This window comes from Mus caroli, chromosome 19, assembly GCF_900094665.2.
Source record: "Mus caroli chromosome 19, CAROLI_EIJ_v1.1, whole genome shotgun sequence".
Lineage (NCBI taxonomy): Eukaryota > Metazoa > Chordata > Mammalia > Rodentia > Muridae > Mus > Mus caroli.
The window spans coordinates 52996378-53021210 of NC_034588.1; the positions used below are offsets into that span (position 1 = coordinate 52996378).

General features: G+C 44.8%; 2 protein-coding genes and 1 pseudogene across 3 annotated transcripts in view; 1 reads left to right on the forward strand and 2 right to left on the reverse strand.

Moving 5' to 3' along the window:
- Nucleotides 1-3456: 3456 nt before the first annotated feature.
- Nucleotides 3457-3559, reverse strand: LOC115030007 (annotated as a pseudogene).
- A 1398-nt stretch (nt 3560-4957) lies between these two features.
- On the reverse strand, nt 4958-24237 carry Dclre1a (DNA cross-link repair 1A). 2 transcript variants are annotated; one of them, XM_021151652.2, is made up of 10 exons: nt 24154-24237; nt 22604-23678; nt 19974-21605; nt 18378-18511; nt 17287-17405; nt 15936-16076; nt 14092-14237; nt 12913-13067; nt 7039-7180; nt 4958-5448 (listed from the first exon to the last, which is right to left on the reverse strand). In XM_021151652.2, the coding sequence occupies exons 2-10, from the start codon at nt 23067-23069 to the stop codon at nt 5288-5290; spliced, it is 3096 nt and encodes a 1031-aa protein (XP_021007311.1). In that variant the 5' UTR covers nt 23070-23678; nt 24154-24237; the 3' UTR covers nt 4958-5287. The 2 variants fall into 2 exon arrangements, with proteins under 2 accessions (XP_021007311.1, XP_029328223.1); XM_029472363.1 differs by having other exon boundaries at nt 24145-24226.
- The window catches only part of Nhlrc2 (NHL repeat containing 2), a 53908-nt gene continuing 53298 nt past the window's right edge, over nt 24224-24833 (forward strand). The window contains exon 1 of the mRNA XM_021151653.2: nt 24224-24815. Coding sequence (XP_021007312.1) covers nt 24638-24815 — 178 coding nt within the window. The 5' untranslated portion in view covers nt 24224-24637. The remainder of the gene's footprint in view (nt 24816-24833) is intronic.

Consider the following 24833-nt stretch of genomic DNA (forward strand, 5'->3'; position numbering starts at 1 on the left):
TCGGGAGGCAGAGGCAGGCGGATTTCTGAGTTTGAGGCCAGCCTGGTCTACAAAGTGAGTTCCAGGACAGCCAGGGCTATACAGAGAAACCCTGTCTCAAAAAAAAAAAAAAAAAAAAAAGGCTCTGAGACACCCATGCATCCACACACACACAAAAAGTCAGTTTAGACACAGATCTTATAAATACTAACTCAAAATGGATCACAGATTTAACATGAGATGCAAAATTATAAAACTGAGAAATATGACCTTGGGCACAGGGAGGAGCTTTTAAGTAGAACACTAAAAGCATGTTCCATGGAAGGAGTAAATGACAAACTGTCCTTCCACTAAAAATAAAACCATGTTAGATACAAATGATGTTCATGAAAAAGAACTTTATCCAAACACAATGCATACAGATTAACACTAAGGAGATGAATGGCCTAACTTAAGCATCAAGCAAAAGACCTAATGATAGCTCAACAAAGGCTATTGAAAGACTCTGTGAGGAGCCCCTCGCTCAGGCCCCGGGATAATAGCAGACTCCCAAGAACTCACGAGAGACCAGGCTTGATGCAAACCACACCAGGCTTTATTCGGGTAAAGCCAGAGCTCTGGGGACGACTCATATCCCACGCAGGGGTAGAGGAGTCGACCCTGAGAGAAAAGGGGTCCTAGTTTTTATAGGTCCTTAAGGGGAAAAGGAGAAGGGGGAGTAAGGGATTTCCAGATCTAAACAATGTCTATTCTAAAATGATTGATTCCTCAAGAAATGGGTATGGGAGGGAAACAAGGAAGGAGTCTAATGAAGGTGCAGCACTCCGGATTGGCCCAACTGTGGTTGCTGGGCAGATTTTCTGACTCTTTCCCAGCAATCAATATAGCAACCAATATCACAAACACCTGGCAGTGAGGTGCAGCAGTGGGCACACACCTGGGTTCAAGGAACGGTTAGAACATTGGCAGACACACAGGTTTGAAGAGCAGCCAGAGCATTGTGCACCTCTATTTTTCTAAATCAGTGAAGCTAGTTCTACTAACAATGAAATCTATTTTGCCAATTTCAGGGCTTCTGTGACCTTTTACATTCTGTCAGGATCTTTCAATACGAGCATCAAGCAAGCAAATGAGAATGTGTTTCCCACTGCATGTCCTTGGGGGGGATGCAAGCCATGAGCTAAACCCAGAACACAACATCAGTGGGGTACCACAGGAACTCTTACTGACACTGGCATGGAAGACAGCAGGGGACAGTTTCCCATTTCTCTGTCTTTAATTTAAAAAAAAAAAAAACTTTTTAATCACTTCTTTGCGTGCAGAGGAATTTTAATCCAGCCACATGGATGCTCTGGCAAGGGATCATATCCAAATATATGATCCAAGTGAAATGCAGACACTCCCTGGATTACAGTTCCATCTGGCTGGAATATAGCTGTGCCCTTAGTATACACCTTTAATCCTTAGCAATGAAGGTAAAGTTAGTTTGTAGAATGAAGCAGCCATGTTGAAATTTACATCTAATTGAGGGGCATACAAAGTGACAAATCAGAGAAATGTTGGGGCTTAGGACTCAGCACTCAAACCATACAAACACTGATCTCAGTTAAGCAAGGATCGTTTATTGAACGCACACCTTAACTCTGAACATTCAGGACCGTAAAAAAGGATGCGGAAGCCTAACTGCGGTACTAGTTTGCTTTCAGGTTAGGGTTTTAATAGGAAAAAACCAGGTTCAAAGGATTAAAGGGCAAGGAGGGGAGCAGTTGGCTTACTAGGCAAAGTATTATCAGCTAACCTTTAAGCTGATTGGTCCTGAGTAAGGTAAGGGGTGGCGGACAGGGAAATTTCAGAACATTGAGATAACAGAGCATTTGTATTATAATCATGTTATAATTATATTATGCATTATAATCATAACCTTTTGGCTTATTAGTAGCATTCGTCAATGTCAATCACAGAAACCACAGTGGGCTCACATGTGCAGGAAGGGTTGCCGAGTAGTCATCTGTGACTCAAGGTATTTTAGACCTAGCAGTTCATATTGACCTTTGATTTGATGGGCTCCACATAAAGCTCTGTGGAATGTCTTAAGATTAGGTTTTTTTTTTTTTAAAGAATTATTTATTTATATTATGTAGGAGTACACTGTAGCTGTCCTTAAACACACCAGAAGAGGGTATCAGATCCCACTATAGATGGTTGTGAGACACCATGTGGTTTCTGGGAATTGAACTCAGGACCTCTGGAAGAGCAGGAAGTACTCTTAACCGCTGAGCCATCTCTCCTGCTCTCAAGATTAGCAAACCTCATCCAGAACATTCAGAACATACTGAACAAAACTGGGTATGTGGTCAGCATGTCCTTGAGCCAAGTCACTTCTCTGTGTCAATGACTGGCAGGCATGTTACCACAACAGTATAAAATAGCTGGCAGGCACGGAGCAAAATAGCTATGGCGACTCTGGGGGCAGGGGTGTCAGATCATAGTAAGAAAGGTTTGACCAAGTGAGTCAGAGAAAAGATATACCCTGTTACATGATATATCTCCTTTGAGATACCTCTATTCTCGTAGGAGAACAGAAAGGAAGGGAGACTACCTTAGAGCAGGAAGAAAGAAAGGTAGTATGCGGTGGGATGTCCTGGGTGGTGTGTGTGTGTATGGTAGTTTTACAGAGACCGGCGATAGAAAGAACAACCTAGACACAGGTGAAGACAGAATGAGCCAGAGAATGAGAAGGAGCCAGAAGATTAGAACTGATTGTCAAAGTTGGTATAAGGCCAGGCAGAGCAATTCAGTCAGAAGCCGAGAAAAGCCAGATTGAGTCCGTCAGCTTTGAAAATTAAGATTCTACAGAGGCTAGAAGCTTCGAGGCCTAGGCCTATGGATGGTTAGGACAGAGAAGGAAATGCTCTGGGTTCAGTCCAAGGTATGTGCTTGCACAGTTTAAGTATGGCCCTCATCGCATCCCTCCATCTGAGGAAAGAAAAATAACATTGTGAATTTCACATCATGTACCTTAATCCCACTCCCTTCCTACCTGACATCTACCCTTGCCACTCTACACTCCAACAGAGGGAAAAAAAAATGTCTCATTGTGGAAGCTAAAGTATGTCACCGAACCCACAGTATATCCTTTGTCCACATACTTCTTTGCTTGCAATGTCTCCTGGCTTCTGCCTCCGGCTTCTGCTACTCTGGGGTTCTAACACTGGAACCTCACTGGGTCTCTTCTCAGATATCCTGTTGTTGCCCTGTGTCGTGGAGATCCTGAAGTTTGGTATCTATAAGATCAGCCCCTTCATGCACTCCAGCAGTGGCCCCATGTCAGGGTCGTCTGTTTCCAGCTCACTCCCACCCAGGCCCATAGACCCAGTAGGCGTTCCTCTAGTCTCTGACTTATTCCCCGCCCTGGAAGCCTGTCTGGGTCTCAATGGCACTGGACCAGTGGTTGTCTCTGGCTTGCTTTTTTCAGGGAATGTTAGGCTACTTGTCATTCAGATGTTCATAGGCCAGCCTCTCTCCTCTCTGCCACCTACTGACACACAGTAGCCACATCTGCAGTGCCTCTAGGGACAAGGTATCTTTAATTTTTATTTTTAATTAGCATACAAAGAATTAAGTTTCATCTCGGCCATTTTCAATAGTTGGGCACTTTCTTATAAAATTAAACGTAATAGGAAAGAAAGGTTGCGAAGTCTTTCTTCCCAGCCCCTGGGAGCAGATGCAGGCAGATCTCTGTGAGTTTCAGGCTGGTCAGGGAAACATAGTCAGACCTTATCTTAAAAAAATAAAATAAAATTTAAAAATTAAAAGTTTAACTCTTACTGCATGACCCAACAATGTCAACCCTTGATATTTACCCAAAGGAGCTTAGAGCAGTTTCATATAAAAGCTGCCAACAGATGCTTACAACAGCTTCACGTGTTCATTTTGGACACAACAGTGACCATTCCGTTGCTACCGAGATGTCCTTCAGCACGCAAGAGGAGAGAATGCTATGCCCAGACATTGGAGCAGAATTTAGCAGTTCACAGAATGAACTCTCAAGCCACCCAGGAAAGGGCACTGAGTAACCTTGTGAATGTGACAGGAAAGGGCATGGGGTAACCTTGTGCATGTGACAGGAAAGGGCATGGGGTAACCTTGTGCATGTGACAGGAAAGGGCATGGGGTAACCTTGTGCATGTGACAGGAAAGGGCAAGGGGTAACCTTGTGCATGTGACAGGAAAGGGCAAGGGGTAACCTTGTGCGTGTGACAGGAAAGGGCTTGGGGTAACCTTGTGCATGTGACAGGAAAGGGCAAGGGGTAACCTTGTGCACGTGACAGGAAAGGGCAAGGGGTAACCTTGTGCACGTGACAGGAAAGGGCAAGGGGTAACCTTGTGCACGTGACAGGAAAGGGCATGGGATAACCTTGCGTGTGACAGGGGTAGCCTTGCTCGTGTGACTGCATGAAGGAGGCGGATGTGCAGGTGATGTCTACTTCATGATCCCAACTACATGACATCTGAGAAAAGACAAAAATTTGGAGAAAATAAAGAGATCCATGACTGCCATTGCCAGAGGCCAGTCGTGGGTACTAAAAGCATGAACTCAGGGCACATCAGGCACATAAAGCAGATTTACGGTAGTGACAGTTTTGTACGACACCCTGATGATTGATGTGCCATGTGTGTGTAAAAGCCGACAGGATACGCACCATGACCACCAGATCCTAGTGCACACTATAGACTATGGCTTTACAGTGTCAGCACACGCACGCACGCACGCACGCACGCGCACACACGCTGATGTTAATGTGTGTCATTCTGATAGAGGATGCTATAAGGGGAGAAGGCTGTCATCAGTATAGGGCTTGAGGCATATAGGACTCTATAGGACTCTGTACTTTTTATTCAGTTTTGCAGTAAAAATAAGGTTGTTCTACCAAAAAGAAAATGAGGCAAAAATGAAACCCATCCAAATATGCTCTGGTAAGTTCTATATTAAATTTTATTTAAGAATACATATCATATAAAAGGTTCGTTTCATTACTATATAGATAATGCTTGGTGGCTGGTCTCCATGTTTGCTGCAGATGGCCGTTAACCCATGGGGAAGAGATTCAGAGTGAAAGGGACTGGGAAGAGCTACTCTCAGTGGTCACTGGGGGTTCTGAAGGCACCCAGCACCTTGGGTGTATCACTGTTCAAAGCGAGGGAGGAGCGCAGTCCTGAGACTGTTCTCATGGCCCGAACCTCACATCAATTTAGATTTCATTATCGCCGCCTGCCGTACGGAACCCAGCTGACGTCTGTGACAGCATCAGTATCCGGCTTCCAGTCTCCACTCCTTAAAGTATTTCTCCATCGCGTTCCTAGACTGAAAGCTGCCGACATTGACAGTGGGGATGATTTTCTGTGGCTTCAGCCACTGGACAAAACGCTTCATTTCTAAGTAGCTGCTGTGTTCACTGTAGGGAATCCCTGTAACACCAGAGGGAAGAGATTATTTTCTAAAAAACAAACTAATAAAAGTAAAAAAAAAAAAATAGAAAAGCAATCTAGAATATTACTCTGAAAAAACAACAACAACAAACAAACAAACAAACAAAAAAACCTCTGGTGCTTTAGACAATAAAACTTGATGTCTTGCTGGGCGGTAGTGGCGCACTTCTTTAACCATGCACTCGGGAGGCAGAGGCAGGCGATCTCTGAGTTTGAGGCTAGCCTGGTCTAAAGAGCAAGTTTCAGGACAGCCAGGGCTACACAGAGAAACACACTTGAAGAAAAAAAAAAGACAAATAAAACAACAACAATACCCCCCCCCCAAAAAAAAAACCCTTGGTGTCTTTATGACTAATAAAGATGAAAACATTAACATAACAAAACTCAGGGAACACAGAAAACAAAACCACTAAGTTTTAATGCATATACACTATAGTTTTAATGCATTTTTAGAGAGTTATATTTAGTTGGAATTTACTTCTTCCTCTAAACCAGTAGTTCTCAACCTGTGGGTCTCGACCCCCTTGGGAGTCACATAAGTCCAAGGTGTAGCCTAAGACACCGGTGACACAGACATTTACATTATGATTCGTGACAGTAGCAGCATTATAGATCTGAAGTAGCAGTGAAGACAAGTTTAGGTGGGGTCAGCACAGCGTGAGCATTAAAGGCCGAAGCATTGGGAATCCTGAGAGCCACTGGGCTACACGCGTCCCTCAGCTGTGAACAAACGTCAGGAAAGTCTGGAGGAAGTATGAGGAAAACGGCAAGAAAGACAAACGGGCTTCTGCTGTCTAGAGTAAGCAAACCCCCAATGCCCAGCTTGACATACAGAAAGAGCAAGAAGGGAAAAAAGGAATTCTAAAAACCCTTTATTGCCTCCTCTCACAGTTAAAGAACAGTGGAGGGGCCTGAGAGTGAACCAGTCCTCAGTGAAGGTAAGTCCGCTGTCTGGTGACACGCGGCACGCCTTTATTCTGAGGGTGAACCTCCCAGAGGGAGCCTGCTCCAGCTGCTACCTTGCCGTCACCACATCTAACCCACCTCTCCCTGCCACAACCGTGCTGCTTCCTGTCACCACGGTATAAAACCACAGCATTGCCTGTTTCGAGTAATTCTATCATTTCCTCTAAAATCACTGGCCTGTCACATGCGGTGGCCTGTGGTCGGCTGCATCAGAGTGGTGCCAGCTGGCTGATGCTGGCTGATGCTGGCTGATGCTGCTTACAATGCACTGGGTAGGGATTCAGAGTTAGAGACCTGAAACTCTTGAGCTGCTAAATTCTTTGCCACCCATTTTTCTTGGTTGTTAATTCTACAGTGCTTTTTAAGTAAGACAAGCATTACAAGGGAGAAGCCCTGGACCAGAGAGATGGGTCGGTGTCAGGATGCTCGCGATCACACCGGATGACCGACGGTCAGCCCTGGTATCCACACAGCAGCAGGAGAGAACTGACTCCTGCAGGCTGTCCTCTGACCTCCACATCTACACATGTTATATGCACACGAATAAAGAGATGTAATAAAAAAGGAGAAATTACTGAAAATGGGAAACTTGGATAACTTTACCATATATCGATATATTTCCTTTTGTCTGGGGAATAATATCCGCTGTGCTGGTTATGTTGTTAGAGTGTGTCCATCCTGTGGGTCGGAACGCCAAAATCTGATCGTATTTCCCACCACACTTCTTCAAATGGTTCTGCAAACCCTGTGAGGTAAAAACAGTGCATTGATTTGCTGGTCAGCGTCAACAGAGACGACCCTGTGGAATTAAAGGGTGAGATTAGAGACCTGGCACAGGCAGCCTCTGCTGTTGAGACTGGCGCGCAACAACCCAGTGCCGTGCTTCAAGAGAGACCGTCATGGGAAACACATGCAAGCTCCTCTTTTTCACTGTTTGCAAACGGTCAAGGCAGCACCCAGAAAGAAGCCGTACAAGTTATTTGGGATCTAAGTAGCCGAGGTAAGCAAGATCTGATCTGAGTGAGCTCCAGAGCTACATACAGAGACCCCAATACTGATAACAATAAACAGAAAGGCAGCACAAGTCTGCGGGAACAAGCTGACAGGGGCTGAAGAGGGGACACAGGAATCTACCTACATGGCACTGTGCTCAGTACAGCCCTGCACTTTAAAGATGTACCACGGCATTCTTCCTGGGCATTCGCTGTTTACCTCAAACATGAACTGGACTCATCTCAGTCTTCAGGACACTGTAATCAGAAGCCATGTGCTGTCTTACTCATTGTTTTCTTTTGTGTTCTGCTTTTGTTTGGTTTTTAGTCTTTTGCGTCAGGGTTCTCTGTGTAGCCCTGACCATCCTTCCTGGAACTCCTTGTAGACCAGGCTGGCCTCGAACTCTCCCCTGCTTCTGCCTCCCAAGTGCTGGGATTAAAGGTGTGTGCTACCATTTCAGAGCTTAGTCACTGTTCTATTGTTGTGAAGACACACCATGACCAAGGCAACTCTTATAAAGGGAAGTATTTAATTGAGGGCTTGCTCACAGTTCCAGAGGCCTAGTCCATTATCATCATGGCAGGGAACATGATGCAGGTAGGGAGGCATGGTGCAGAAGTGGTTGAGAGTTCTGCAACCTGAACCAAAAGCAGAGAGAGACTGGGCTAATTAGGAGCTTGCTTATAGTTCCAGAGGTTTGATCCATTATCAGCAAGGCTGGGAGTATGGCAGCAGGCATAGCAGGCACAGGGCTGGGGTGGTAGTTGATCTAGAGTCAGAGGCATTGGGCTTTTGAAACCTCAAAACCCACTCCCAGCAAGACACTTCCACACCTTCTAGTCTTTCTCAAATTGTGCCTCTTGCTGATGACTACGCATCTAAACACATGAGCCTACAGGGGCCACTCTTATTCAAACTACCACACCTGCTCCTCTTCTAAGTGTTGAGTAGGCTAAGGTGTCTCAGTAAGGTCAGAACTGACTACGACATTTCACAAACCTTTTTTGAAAGCCTGAAGATACTCAGCTGAAGCTAACAGTGGTGTGAGACTGGTAATGAGGACATAAAGGATTTTTTTTTTTGAAGGTCAATGTTTTAGAGTTTAAGGTTGAAATCTAGGATTTCAAAAGGGTAGAATTAATTAAAATGCACTTTGTTGATGAAATAATCCTCTGTGTGTGTGTGTGTGTATGTGTGTGTGTGTGTGTGTGTGTGAGTAAGTGTGTGTGTGCACAAGCACATGTGTACATGTGATAGAGGGCATGGAATATCCTGTTCTATTATGCTCTGCCTGTTCCTTGAGTTGGGGTCAGTCACTAACTGGTGTACGTTGGTGGCCAGCACCAGCCACCTTCCTGTCTCTGCAACCCTAGCACTGAGGCTGCAACCACTTGTGTCTTCCCTGGCCTCTTAGGTGCTGGACACTCGAGCCCAGAACATGTCTGCACAGCGAGTGCTCATCTGCTGAGCCGTTCTCCCAGCCCCGCTTGACTTCCTTTTGTACTAATCAAGAGTTTTTATTAATTTGAAGAAGATATGAAAATCTCTCTCATGAAAGGACTGCATTTCTAGTCCGCTCCTAACTTTGATATTAAGAGCTGGGCTTACAGACACCTGAGTTTTTATTACATCCCCAGCATTGTATGTTTTCAAGTTTTTGTTTTGGTTGTTGGCTTAATTACTATTCTTCCCCACTTCACTTTTCCCACTTCACCCTCAGCCTGAAAGGAAGTGACAGTAAACAGAGACCATGGGTAGTGATACATGAAATTGTATTCGTAGTCCCATAAACTGGAGTCTAGTTTGCAGCATCCATTACCAACATAGGGCGTGTACACACACACACACACACACACACACACACACCATCCATGTGCCTGAACTGTCTGAGAGAATTAAACCGGCACCAATTTTTGATTCCTATGAGACAAATTTGTTATTCTAAAAATAACATGTGATATAAGCCAGTGCTACAAATAGAAACTTGTGGCTACACGTGCCAAATCTACAGAAAGGCTGCCAGCAACCCCTCACTGCATTAGCTACAATTGTAGGGCTGTTCTAATGCAGAAAGCTATTATAAACAATTTAGTCAACACAAAACCCCTGATTTATGATCATCTCCATGTGTTTATTAGTAACCAGTTTGTGAGAAGAACGCCTTGGCAACATCACCAAGGTTTCCTTCAGAATGCCAGCCACCCCCACAGCACCTCTGTATTATGTTTTACCACATTTAGTCAATAGGGGTTAAGTCAGAGGTGGCAGTCAACCATGTGACACCCGTGAGACCTCGGGATGAGCCAGAGAGTATGAACTTAGCATCATTCACAGCGTTTCGGCCTTTATTTTTAGATATGAGAATGCATGTGATTGTGTGTGCTGTGTGTGCGTGAATTCAGGCACACACTTAATGGGCTTGTGGTGGCCAGAGGACAATCTGTGTGCCCTTCCCTGGGATCTGTCTCCCTCTTAGCCAGACCAGCGAGCCCAGAGATGCAGCTCTCTGCTTCCTTCCTGGTGCTGGGCCTACAAAGCACACATTACAACCAGGTGCTTCATCCTTTGTTGCTTCTTTGTTTTGTTTTTGATGTGGGTCTGGGGATAGAATTCCAATCCTTGTACAGTAAGCACTTTACTGACCCCACATTCTAAAACCCTTTAAAGATTCCCTGAACACCTTGAAAGCTACTGGGCTTATCTTTTAACAAGAAAGCCATTATGTTTGATGCAGTACAAATATTTGGGTTTGGTAAAAATTTGGCTATAGTCATTAAGATATACAGATATAAGATATACGGCATTACAATAATCATCAGATTCCACTCCTCTGTGCCTAGTAGACTAGGAAGCTTCAAAATTCACCTCTATCTGCTCCCTTCCAGGGAGGATGGGAGAGTCCCGAGGCAGTACAATAGATGCCTGCTGTAGTTCCACAGCAGGCATGGGAGGTAAAGAAGGCTTGGCTCACTCACTGGAGCCTCACAGCCCCATCCTTCAGGTGTGCCTGGAGGGGACTCCACTTACTCTTTCTTATCTTTCTTAGACATTCATCATCTGAGAGCCCTAAAAAATAGCCTTTTCATACAGGATTAATTTTTAATATAAACTCCCAGAAGTGGGAAAATAAGCTCAGAGAGTATTAAAGATTTAGACAATGGTAGCGCGTCACTCCCTTTTCAAGAACGCCAGCCTAAATCGTGCTCAGAATAAAGGCTTCCAAATCTGCCCTGAAAGTCAGTTTGAGTTCCTGCATAAAAACTGTACTTAAGTTTGCAGTTGCCTCAAGATTTATTTCTGTTTAGGTCTGCAACGATAAAAATATAATCTGAAAGAAGTTCCCGAGGGCCAGAAAACAGTCTGTAAAGTTATTGGCCGTGCAGAGCCACCACAATAAATCCACTCAGTCCTCCGAGGAGGCCATGCTCTCTCTGTGTGCCCAGCGTCTGCAGTGCTCTGCTGCTCTCAGCCACCGGGCTCTGCTGCTGGTCTCCGTTTACCTCTCCGCTGCCTATTCATGGTTTGTTTTGTCTCTAGGCTTCGAGGCAGCAACCGCCAGTGTTAAAAATCACACAATTCAGCAGTTTCCAGTCTACTTACAAAATCAAAGTTGTGCAACACTGCCATTGCCAAATTCTAGAACGTTTACATCACCCAGAAGAGAAGCCCTTTGCCCCCCGCAGTCACTCTCCATTGTCTTCCTTCCAAACCCGGACAGGCGTCCTGGGCTTACAGATTTACACACTTGGACCAAACCACACACAGATTTACATATTTTTCTCATAGCTCATGCTGTGGCATGTTTTATTTTCCCATCACTTTTCATGGTTGGAGACTATCCTGCCTTGCGGATATATCACATTATATACTTGTTCATTCACTATTTATTGGGTATTGGGGTTCTCTCAATTTTTTGGCTGCTACAGATCTTGCTACTGTGAATATTTTCCCAGTTTTATGCATGGTGATGTTTTTGATTTTCTTAGGTAGCACTGGGATATGCTCGGGACTGATCAGGTCAGCGCCAAACTGAACGTGAGGCATCACCTCAGATCCCGATAGCAGAGAACAGAGGCTCAGATTTCCCCACACCCTCATCAGTGGCCGTTACTGTCTATCTGCTTTCCTATAGCTACCCAAGTGCGTGTGGAGGGGTGACTTCACCGTGCTTAGGATCTGTAGCGTCCTGACCTAGATAGCATCACTGTGCCTCCTTTAGTATTCCTAGAGACTGGCCATCGATGTGTGATGACAGACTTCTCACTCCTCCTTAGCTCTCTGCCGTCTGGCTCTCCATCATTATGTCACTGCACAGGCCCTGTGATGGTTTGTATATGCTTGGTCCAGGGAGTGGCACTATTAGGAGGTGTGGCCTTGCAGCTCTGGTGGAAGCCTTCCTTCCTTCCCTCACTTGGCCATTTCTACAGGAGATGGCATCCACGGGACACTCCTGTGAAAGGTTCTAACCCTCCAGTGTCCATAATACTGACTGAGTATTGTGGACCTTGAATACGGACTCCCTGGCCCTGGGAACCTGCTCAGGTGAAGCAGGCTGAGTCAGGAATGAATCAGCAGCGCTGCTGTTCTCCAGGACCAAGGCGCCCGTCCTTCTGAATGGCATCTCCTGAGAGCTCCACCAAGTGGGCAGCTCCCAACTTAAAACGCTCACAGGGTTGGCTCAACTAATTACCAATGTGAAAAACCCTGCCGTGGTTACATCTGAAATTTGTCTGGATTATAAACTTAGGAAGATAACTTCTGAATTGTACTTTCGCCTCATGCACCCGGGAATGAACGTTCATTTTCCTGGTATCTTGCTATTTGTAAGGCCCGGGCTTCCTAGCTTAAAAAGCTTCAGGAAAGTTCCTTTACGTATATGATGGCAAAAGCAAAATCACATTTTCTACATTACGTTCGAAATCGTGTTTATTATGCATTACTCTTTCCATTGGCAGGTGTCAAAAATGTTCAAATATGGAAGAAAAAAAAGTCCTAGAACGTCAATCTGAGAGATAGGCCCCCAAACCACAGTGACGTATGCATCAGACCTTTCCTCTGTCATGTTTGAGCTTATCCCCGGGGACTCACACTAGAACTTCCCGTCAGGGTACACCGGCAGTTCATGCCAGTATTAAGAGGGGCCAAAATCAGAACCGAATAAAACAGGCCTGGGGAAACAAACTTATAACAGTCTAACTCCCTCCCTCACCCAGAAATGACTAGGAAAAATGGTCTTGAAATACAAGTCTGGATGGCCACAAAGGACATGCTTCTATCTGTATTCCCTCCATTAGGCTAATCGTCTAGTGTCTGAAGTCTTGGTGGGCATGTTAATTACAAGGGTATACACACAGAAGAAAGGCTAAAAACATAAAATGTTTTCCTTGGGGGGAAAACTTTCATTCTGACAGAATTTCTTAGGGCTATATTCAGATAAATACCTTTCCTAGCTTATCTTAAAAGATGCACATCTTGATTGCTTACCTTAAAATTAATTTGCATCATTGGGAGGAGGTGAACCAAAGAGTCGCACATGTCTGTGGTTATGAGGGAACTGACTTCTGGTATATTGAGGCACTGCAAGGTTTTATACTTTTCTTGGGACATGCCCACCTTTGAACCTAAAACATCGGCAATGGCTGTAGGCAAAGCAAAAGATAAAAAACAGTAAAACCATAGCTTGTTAAACAAACAAAGTTATAACTTACTCACATTTTAAAGTAAGAATGTACCAAATTAAAAAAAAATTCACAAAATAAAATTCTTCATTTTAACCACAAATAGCCAAATGAGTTTGCTCATTAGCTATGTGGAATTAACAAAGAGAAAGCCAAAGAATTTAGTTTTAAAAAGTCTATTACTTATTATTTTAGAACTATGAAACACGTATAGAAAGCAGACGTTGAAATGGCTCAGGGGCTGAGAGCAGACACTGCCCCTGCAGAGGCCCCAGTTTGATTCCCAGCATCCTGGTTGGGTCGCTCGTTCCAGCGTTCCAGCTCCAAGGTAATCTGAAGTGGTCCTCTGGCCTCTGTGGGCACCTGTACTCCCAAGCACAGATGCAGACACACACACACACACACACACACACACACACACACACACACACACGACAGTTGATCTTAAACAAAAGCAGCACAGGAAGAGGCAGATGAAAGGAAGAACACTGGGTGCACGTTAAAGTCCTGGCCTTAGCACCTCAGCTCTCGGAGGTTGGCATGGTGGCATCATACCTAAGAAGAACTGGGGACCACTCCACAGAAAGTAAACAATGCATCTATCACCTAGACAAACTACAGGAAGACAGAAGCAATCGCCCAGGAGCAAAAGTTAAATTGTTCTCTGCCGGCTCGGGCTCGCTGGTGGATACGGCAAGGAATGACGTGGTACGCTATGCAGTGAGGGAGCGCCTTTCAAGGCTGAGACCACAGTCCCACACAGACTGCCTACAGACATGAGTGTCACGATAAATGCATTTGTTAAACGTTCCCGCAAAGCCTCCTGGCTTAAAGGTGTCGAACACTCTACATTTCCCCTCTATCTTCAAAGGTAATACTGGATCACATTGGAAAGTATCAAATGTCGGAGCAGGGCTGAAAGGGCCCGTGCAGGAGTCTGATCTTTATAATATATTAATGTAAATTAGATACTGCGGCCACCCACCTAGGAAGACTTTCTCCTTTCCGATGCAGTAGGTGCCGCAGACGACAAGGGCACGTGGGTTTAGAGTTACAGCCTCAAAGGCAGTGTTGATGGCAAACTGGATAACCTCCTGCTGTGACGGGAAGGTATATTCTGGGCTGCAGTATCTGTGACAAGGAAGAGAGAGCTGAGGCTCTGCTCGGATGCTACTTTACAGGAAAACAAACAAGTGAAGTTCACACACCAGGAGTACAACGACTAAAACCACACAGTCCCACGCTGCCTGCAATGAAAATACATGTTTCCACTTACTGCCAATTTATGGCACAATAATAATAATTTTTCACCATGTATCTCTAAATTATGCTTTTATCATCTTCAAAGAAATTTCCTGTACGAATCCTTTTCTTCTCAATAAGAATATATTTTCCCCGTTGGTTACTTTACTTATGAATGATAGAATTCAGTGTCTATTTTTAAAACCCAAAGAAAATACAACTGAAGAGATTATATTTATAGGAAAGAATTCTTACTTACTAAGCTAAATTTGATTTAATATAGTATTTCAAATTAAAGGTGACATACACGTGGTTATTTCCTTTCACAGATACATAAATGCATACATCACAGGAATATAGCAGACATAGATGGCTCATGGGTTAGGAGTGCTGACTGTTTTTCCAGGGAACCTGAGTTCAGTTCCCAGCACCCACTAGAGTCAGATCCTAACTTGGCTGGTAGCTCCAGCTCCAGGGGCTCTAACACCTTAGGTTCCCACTGGCACCTGCACTAAAGTACACGTACTCACACAGACACAGAATTAGAAGTAAGAAAAACAAATCTTTTAAAAACCATACCACAGCTCTGGCTGGATTGGGTGCTGAAAACCACCCAGTTGAAAGGCTGGCTCCTAGCTATTGTCTGTATATATTTTGAGATGAAAAGTGGGATTTTTCTAAAATTTAATACACCGAACAAATGATTTTTCATGACTTTCAGAACTGTTTTTGGTACTCAGTCATCAGAAAGGAGAGAGAACCCCAGTCCTTTCTTCTATCACAGAAAAATCCAGACCCATAAGAAGAATAAAAGGATGTTTAAAAAAAAGTTACTTCTTTAATTTTTCTACCATTTAAAGAACACAGGAAAGGATGAAAGGCGTTAGTTACTGGGAGCAAACGGCCACGGAAAGACTTGCTTGCTTTTGGTGGTTTTGCTTGTTTTGGAAAGATTATCTTTTATTGAGGTATCTTATCCAAAGAATCCTTGGAATGTTTATATACTTAAATCCTACAAATCAGTGAGTTATTTTAATACATGGAATCACATGGTATGGTGCAAATACGTATAATTTATGTCAATTATACCTTACTAAGGCTAAGACCACGTAATCTCAACGTGAACCCTTGGGTGATTAGATTTGTATCACTGAGAGATTCGAAGGTGTCGCTGATAAGTTACCTTTTAAAGAAAAGAATAAAAGTAATTCCGATACTCATAAGCAAAACCCCACTGCGGCCTCTGTTTCCTCTGCACAGCTCTTCCCAATAAACTATCTGGACACTTCAGAAAAAACAATCATTTAAAAGATATTTTCCTAAAATTTCTCCCCCATTTTTTTTTTTTTAGTAATGACTGTCCTATAAACATTTTCAAAATTAAAATAACAAAAAATTATGACCTATAATTCTAAATTTGCCTTTTAGCAGGTTTTTTTAAATGGAATTCTTTTGCTAAACACTCTTAAAAAAACATAAATTAGCCGTAAACCAGCATCTAAATGATCTAAGCAATCGCTTAAATTACCCACACAACACGGGACACAGCTATCGGTGGGACAAGGAAGAACACATAAGGTATCTTACGTGGTATCTAGGAACAGTGTGTGGACTTTGCGGCTCGCCAGGAGAGAGCGTTCCATGCTGGGGTCGGCTCGGAAGTCTCCGGTGTGCAGTATGACAGCACCGTTGGGAAGCTGGAAAAGGATCATGGTAGCACCTGGACAGCTGGACACAAACATTTTAGAGGGACACGCAGGGGTCAGACAAAGCACCTGGAGCAACGGTACGTCTCTCGACATCAACAGGAGGATGAATGGCCTTTATCAGCTGCACCAGTGTGCAGGGAAGGCAGCTCACGTCTACAGGGTGCACATTTCTGAGAAGGTCCTGTTGTTGTCGGGACAGACTGGCCTGGCATCTAAGCTCTTAGGACAACTTGTCTAAGTGTTGGCTGAGACCTTTGATCGAATAGTTTATCTGAACCTGTGATTTGTGGTAAACATTTCAATTAACGACAACTCCAAAAAACATCAGAACTCAAACTGGCAATCAAAAAAAGAAATATCAGCAAGGCTGGAAACCAACTCTTTTTTTTTTTTTTTTTTTTTGAAGAATCTAACGTGATAATTTTGGCCTGGACTTTAGCAAATCTAGATTTTGCCTTACTTCTTTCCCAAGATGCTTACGGTCTCTATGGGATAGGCTCACACCTATAGGCTCATCTATAGATAGGTCTATATGGGATAGTAGAACTCAGAAAGAAGCACAGTGGCTCACTGTATTTGGGCCACATGAATCTTGACAGAACCTTACAGTGCAGGGCAGAGATGCAGATGGGAAAGGGATGGAGAGGAAGAGGGAAGGAGAGGAAAATGAAGGAGATGGGTGGAGATGGGAGAGAGAGAGAGAATACTATGCATTTCAGTGGAAATAGAAATCTTCCAAATCTTTAGAGTCTACAATGGAATGATTTAATTTTTTGTTTGTTTGTTTGTTTTCTAGTTTAAAAGTATGGTGGGAGCAGAAGGACCAATCCTCTGGTATCCAAATAGAATATAAGATTTTACTTTATGTAAGTTATGATAAGGAAATTGGAAAACTCCATCTTTGAAGACCAGTAACAAAGTGGTGGTGTTTTATATATATATATATATATATATATATATATATATATATATATAAAGTGTCACCAGTCAACTGTACAAAATATGTTAGACAACAGATTTTCTCTACCTTGAATCTGATAGTAAAATTATTTTTTCAAAAGTAGAACTAGAATTTACTCTGGCTTAAGAACCTAGCTTATCAGCTGTAAGCTCTCGAACAACGATGCCGCCATTTTCTTCTTCAATGCTGCCTACAGCAGGCACCTCTCATGCTCCTGGCGTGCTGCCTGAAATGGTAAGTGGGTCACTGAGGTGGCCTTCATACTTACTGATTGGCATCCAGCAAAACCACCCTGACGCTGTCCACGACACACTCGGTGTCCATCGGCAGCTGATGGATGTATTGCTCTTGCACTCGAAGCTTCTTCTTCAACAGATTGCCCGTTATCTGCAAGGCAGGGTGTGCAAGAAGCTGGAGCTGTGCCATATGCAGCTTAGCGAAGTGGTATGTGAGTACCGTGTGGATTTCCCACGGTTAAGCATGTGGCCCCTCCGCCGCAGGGACCAGTCTGTGAGATGCCCACGTCACTCTGCTGCCTGTTCATCTGGGAAAAGCCCGTCATGCCCAGCAGGGCACACAAAGAAGCTTCCTGACCTGGTCCCTGCTCTCTGCTGCAGATTTACCTCCTGTGCTTCCTCGGGGTATGTTCTAGAATGTTCTAGATAGTCTTAAGTTTCTGAAAGCTCAAAGTACGTATTTCTGAGGTGCCTGTGCCTCTCCAGAGACTACGCTGGGAGGGTACCTCACTTTCTAGCTGAAGCCCTCCAGGAACTGTTAAATGTTCATGATCTAACAACCAGTTCAAGGTAGTCTGCACCGTGAAGCTTCCTCTAAGCAGCTGAGGACAGAGTCTGATGTACCACTGCTGAGGTAAGAACCCCAGCCTAGCTTTACCTGGCAGAAACAAGCTCCCTAATGTTAAGTATTTTGCCTCTGTATCTACTTAGGCACTCAAAAGAATGTTTACTCAGTGAAACTTGGCTTTGTGAGTATACTGTATGGCCATTTATTGTTCTCATGTAATAAAATGTTTGTAAAAATAGGTTATATCGCAGGGCGGTGGTGGTGCACGCCTTTAATCCCAGCACTTGGGAGGCAGGCGGATCTCTGAGTTCAAGGCCAGCCTGGTCTACAGAGTGAGTTCCAGGACAGCCAGGGCTACACAGAGAAATTCTGTCTCAAAAAACAAAAACAAAAACATAGGTTGTATCTGTTGACAGTGATCTATTTGATTTTTAAACCTCAGTGTCCAGTCTGCTTTAGCCATCTTCTCTACGACAATGATGGCTCTTTTAGTTTTCAGTATCAAAGTTTCTCAAAGTCACGACATTCCACAGAGTTCGGAGGACTGAAACTTACCTCGCTGCAATAGACTGGCCTTGTGAAGTCCTTGGACAACCCGGCATAATGATCAGAATGGAAATGTGTAAGGAAGTAGGCGGTGCAGCCTTCGATCTCACCGTACTGAAAAGCATCCACAGTGAAGCCAGTCCCTGCAATGAAAGGGCCCCCCCGCAGTGGGGTGAGCAGGAGCCAGGCGCTTACACACGGGGAACGGGGTCCCAGCTAACAGCTAGGGACTGTTATCACTGTTATCACAGCCAGGGACTGTTACCACTCTGCATCTCTCATTTATGCTTCAAATTCACTATGAGTTTCTTAAAAACATACATGTATCAAAAGATAAGAATGATTCCTGCGACAGCCGAGCGTGGTGGCGCACGCCTTTAATCCCAGTACTCGGGAGGCAGAGGCAGGCGGATTTCTGAGTTCGAGGCCAGCTTGGGCTACAGAGTGAGTTCCAGGAAAGCCACGACTACACAGAGAAACCCTGTCTCGAAAAACAAAAAAACAAACAAACAAAAAAAGAATGATAGGGAAGAGGCTTGAGAAAAGTCTCACAAAATAAATAAATAAATAAAAATTAAAAAATAAATTAATTAATTAAAAAATGTCAAGTTACAAACCAATCATTTCTTTTCCCTGATCAATAATGCTTTTGTGGTACTGATGCTCAGGGGTGGGGCGAAAGTTTGCAGTTCTCCAAAGAGCCAAAGTAAAAGAGAAGACAGACAATATTATCTGTAGTCCTTGGATTTCGTTTTGGGGTAGTGGGGGAGGACGGAAATAAGAAGGAGTTGCCTCAAAAGTGTCCCCCGAAGAAAAGTGACAAAAATAGAGTTGAGAAACACTGTTCTAAACTGTGCTTATGAACGAAACAGCCAAGTGTGCTGACCACTGATACTCAGGCAATGAGACTCAGCCTCACCATGCTACTCAGGCGGTCGATACGCACACAGCACGTGTAAAATATAAAAAGTGAATCGTAATGATCACTGAAAACAGAAGCAGCCCCGGCCCCACATCTGTGCAGTATCAGAAGCTGAGTGAACTCTTGCTGTCCCCTTGCATACTCCTGATAGAAGACTTCGCTCTCTTTAGCAATGGAATTCATTTCTGGGCTCAATTTTCCCATGAACTTATCTGTGAAGGCACGGGCAGATATCTCAGTGGAATATACAAACGCAGAAAACCCTGGGTTCTCACATTGCTTGAAAACTGGCATTTGTGGTAAGTAGAGCCAGTTACTCTCCCCTTCTTTCAAGCCACCGAGCCTGTGTATCCTCAGCAGGCTTAGAGGCTGGCTTTCCTTACATTTACACTGCCGTCTCACCGTCTTTAAGGTTACACGGAATCTCCACAGTTCACATGCCTTCCTATAATCTAGAATAGCTACCTAATCATTAGAGTAGCATAGGAAATGGTTAATACAAATTTGCTCATAATGGAGAAAAACCCAAGCCCTAGCCCTGTTAAAAGAGTCATAAAATATCATAAAAAGCAAAGAAAATATATACCCTACACAAATTATTTCAAACTTATCTATTACAAAAAACGTGACGTTAGGCACTGCTGTGTCTTCCTTGATAAGCTGAAGTTGGTATTCCAACTTACCGGGGATTCTCTTATAGAACGGACATGTTCTTCTCACTTCCCCTGTACCAGAGGACTCTGAAATGTTCATGTTCCCTCTCTGCGTCCTGCCACGCGTCCGTCTTACAAAGGCTTTGCCTTTGCTGAGGCTGACGGTTCCCAACTCTGGGTTGTTCATGAGGTGGCCTGACCTTCTCTGGTATGTTCCTTCCCGTGGTGAATTTGACGTTTTATGTCTCTTTCTTCGATGCTGCGTCTTCTCTCCAGACGGTTCCTCAGAGTGCTGACTCGCCTTTAAATTCTTTGCATCAAACTCTAAGTCACTCAGAGAGCTCTGAGCTTTCCTCTTGCACAACCAGGGCCTCTTTTGGTTGGGACTCACAACTGGACTGACATTGGGCCCTTCTGATGCACTTTCCTGCAGTGACATCTCTTGTCTTTTGGGTGGTAGTCCAAAAAACACGCCTATATCCATTTGCTTCATTACTTTCTTAGACGGTTGGCTCGGGCTGCCCTTGGGACTGGCAGGCGATGTGCCCAAGGGCTTGTCAAGAGGCATGCTAGAGCGCTTCTGTGCATTCCTGCAGGCACAGTTAGCACCTGCAGCACCCAAGCCCTTGCGCGGTGATCCTCTGGTCTGACTTTGGGTTGGATGCAAAGGCAGACGCTCGCCTCCCTCCTTTTCAAGTGGCTTTGACCTGGCCCTTGTAAGTAATGGCAGAGAAATATGATTGCCAACAGCTGACGTTTCAATTTTCTGTTGCTGATGACTTGATGCAAGTGAGAGGAATTTTTCTGGCTCATCAGGCTTGGCCTTACTGGTCCTATAATTAGAAGCAGCACCTCCCACTGCCAACGCAGGTGAAAGCAAGTGGAAGGCCGCATCTGTGTGTGATGGGTCTTCTTGGGAAAGCCTGTTCGAGGTGTTGGAGAGAAGCAGAAAAGAGTCACTTAGTGTACTGCCTTCACTCGGTGCACTACACCTAGCCTGGGTAACCAGGCTCTTCGCTGTGGGCCAGATCCCCTCTGCTTCCTTTGGGGAGGGACCATGAAGGTTTTCAAATATGGCAGAGCCATCTTCTTCTAGGCTGCTGTCTTTAGAGCTTTGGGTAAAAAATAGTTCCTGCTGTGAATCATCCAGCTCTTGGTCTACGTCGTAAGTCTCTTCATCACTGTGCAGCGGAGAATAAGAGATCTCACAGCTGTCAGCGTCATTTTCTGGCAATGGCAAACCCATACTCCCTGACTTGCTTTGGCTGTTTAATGCAACCTCAGCAAGAGGCGATCCACCTCCCACCAGCTGGTCTCTCTTGACGAACTCTGCACACTGTGGAACTGGCGATGTTTGAGAACATGGGGAAGAGACATTCTTCCTGTTGGTTTCAGCTGGAGGCTGAGATGTTTTTAGATACTGCATCATCAACAAAGAGTGATCTAAGACTTTTCTTAAGTTCTCAGTTTCCAGAGTCATAGACCGTCTTTCCTCAAGGTGACAAGGAGAACCTGGCGCCGCTGCAGCAAACAGCCCAGCCAATGCATCCGGGGGGCTGCCCAGAGGCTCCTTGCTATCTCGACTTTGAGCGAGCAGGATGTGAGTGTATTTCTTATAATGGGAAGGAATTGTGGAGGTACACAGCAAACCCTCAGGACATTCTGAAAATAGTTAAAAAGGGAAAAAATGACCACTTTATACAATAAACCTTGACGGCACTAACACCATAACTAGGACAAAGCCATGGCTCACCATTTTGTTGTTGTTGTTTTGAGACAGGGATTCTATACATAGCCCTGGCTATCCTGGAACTCTCTATGTAAACCAGGCTGTCCTTGAACACAGATATCTGCCCACCTCCCAAGTGCTGGGATGAAAGATGTGGCCCACCAAGCCTAGCCCTCCGTGGGTTACCTCTAAGAACTATGGCAATATCCACGGCTAGCTGCCTTAACAGCTGTTTCCAAGATCAACATTAAAACACCAAAAAATTAATCCAGCGTAATTTTACAAGGTTCTATTTATTACATTTAAACCAAATACTTCTAGATTGCTTTTCAGATCCTCTTTCCACAGGGAAATTTGAGATAACTTAAAAACAAATAGTCATAACTCATTCCCCACATAGTCCAAGGGGAATTTTCTATGTGTTAAACATGACATTTATCTTAAAATATAATAAAAACATGGCATCACTTCTGTTACTGGCACATTTCTGTGAGGCTGAATCATCTCAGACTACCTTCTAGTTCCTCTTCTGGTATATTAACATACATGATGAATGCAACATATCCATATTTAGAAACCAAATGTATTTATAATTTTTTTATCTAATTCTAAAGTAGGATAATAAATAGGCCTGGTTTATTCAGCTTGTAGGAACGCTCATCTATAAAATGTTAATACCACTTAACGTATATAGTCCTTATAAGAGTTAAGTAGGAGAAAGCAGAGTGAAAGAAAGGTTCAGCGACATTTGTGGAAACTGAGAAGTTGAGATGATGGCTCAGTCGACAAAGTACCTGCTGTGTCCTGTGTCCAGGACCCAGGGTCCTATTACAAACCTGCACGTAAACAAGTCAGTCATGGTTGCAAACACCTATAGTCCCTGGGGGGACTGAGGGGACACTGGCAGGAGCCTCGCTGGGTCTTTCCTTACCTGTGTCAGAGATAGGTGGAGAATCCAAACACTCAAACACATGCCACTGGGGCGTCTGACCCAGCAATGAGGAGAAGGGCATCTGGCAGCTTGGGCAGTATCCATCATAAACGGGGCGCACCTTCGGGGTCACTTGCTTCCCTCTGCGAGTTCTATGTTGCTTTTTCGGTGTTGTCTCTTTGCTTTGAGACTGCTGACTCTCATCTCTACAGCTCGAACTCTGACTGGAACCTGCAGAAATCTGACTGCCTGTTTCTGCAAGGCACGCTTTGTGGTCCTTCGTCTTGCCTGGGTTTTCTGAAGTCCCCTTTTCATGTCCTTTTCCTTTTGACTGGTGTTTTCCATCTGTTGCTTTTTCAACAGATTCTGAAATATTTTCAGAACAATTATTTGGATGTACGGGTTTGGGTTTTCTTTTACATTTATATTCCCAGATTTCTTCTTCCCAAAACGTGTCTTCTAACATGGCCAAATGATTTTTGTGAGTACAGCACTAGTCTTTGGTGAATTCAGAGTCCATTTCTTGTAATAAATTTTTAATAGGAAAAAAAAAAGTAGCCAAAAGCCAACTAATTTGGTTGGCACTGAAAGCTTTGGTGATATTGGCACACAACCCACTTAGTACCTGTGAACACCTGCTGTTCCATTTTATAGCATAATAAAATTAAGAGAACCCACTACAGGGTAACATCTATACGGTTTTCTTTACATTGTGACACTATTTCATTCAGGTTTTTTTTTTTTTTAACTTCTCAGAACTTGATTTATAAAAATAGGAATCAAAAATGTCTTGAATGTCAAGCATTGATGGTAAGTACCAGGCTCAATGACTTTAACTGGAAACAGTCTCCATATAATGGTTAGAAAGCTATTCTGGCTCTCGTTCATGTGGACAAGTGTCCATTTACAAGTCCAGTCACAGTCCCTAGTCTACTTAGTGTGAAACTAGTCACACCATAATCAAAGAGGTGATGGTTACAACCGACAGCTGCCCGCCCTTATTCGTGACTCATGGATCCAACCAGCTTCAGCTTCCTGGGTCATTCCATTTCTTCCTCCATCCTAGGATCAAACCCTGCACAGTGAACAAAGTTCAAACATGTGAGACAGTACTCCACACCATAGGGGCTGTCTGCCCTGAAAGCAATCAGCCACTTCTGCAGACCTCCAGAGAGGTCAGGTACCAGAAAATTCCTACAGGCTCCCGCTCTTTGCCTTTGGATCTGGGGTGAGGGTTAGGCCAATGAAGGAGCTCTACATTATTCCCAGGTTAAATAATGCCAGCATCTCAAAGAGCCCTTGTGCAGCTCGCCCCCTCCCTCCCTGGCAGTCCCTCGTGGGCACACCTGGCCTGGCAGCAGGGGGACCCGCTGCAGCTGCCTCCCCTCCGCGCCAGCTCGCGGGACATTCCATTCGCGCCCGCACTTTCAGCACACCCAGAATCACAGGACACTTTTGTTGTCGGTGTTGTTGTCAACACAAAACCACCGGCCTCATTGCCTACATTAGAAAAAAAGCGTCTCCTCTGAGGATTGCTTTACCTTCTTTACCTTTCGAGTCTTTCTTGGCGGGAATGCTGTCCCGCTCTCACTGCCGTGCCGAATCGGCTGATCTCAGTTTAAGAGTGGGACACAACTGGGCAGGCTTTTCTTAGTCGGCTCTTTTAAACGTGTACACGGTTATTTGAATTTTATTTGTCTTGGAATTCCCTGTCGGGCTTCAAAGGCAATGGGTTCCCAGCTCCTGTGGAGCGCGACCCCAGTAGCCTTCCCCGTGTCGAATCTGGCGCTCCGAACGTCCAGGCTTCGCGGCGGCCCGGAACCTGGAAGGGGCGGGGTGGGCAGCTCTGGAGTTTAATTACGCGCCGGGGAAGCACGGCCCTTTGGACTTTGGCGTCCGGAGGAAGGCTTATTGGAGGCGGAAACGTGTGTGGCGCAGGGCCGGGCTGGCCGGGCCCCGCTCTGAGTCAAGAGGGCGGCGCACGCTAGTCCGACCCGCGCCCTCGGCCCCGGAGCCCTCGGGAGCTCGCGCAACATGGCGGCCCCCGGAGCGCGCGGCGCGAGCCTCTCGGGCCTGCTGCCCGCGCAGACCTCGCTCGAGTACGCCCTGCTGGACGCCGTCACCCAGCAGGAGAAGGATGAGTTGGTCTACCAGTATCTGCAGAAGGTGGACGGCTGGGAGCAGGACCTAGCGGTGCCCGAGTTTCCGGAAGGTGAGGGGCTGGCGTCAG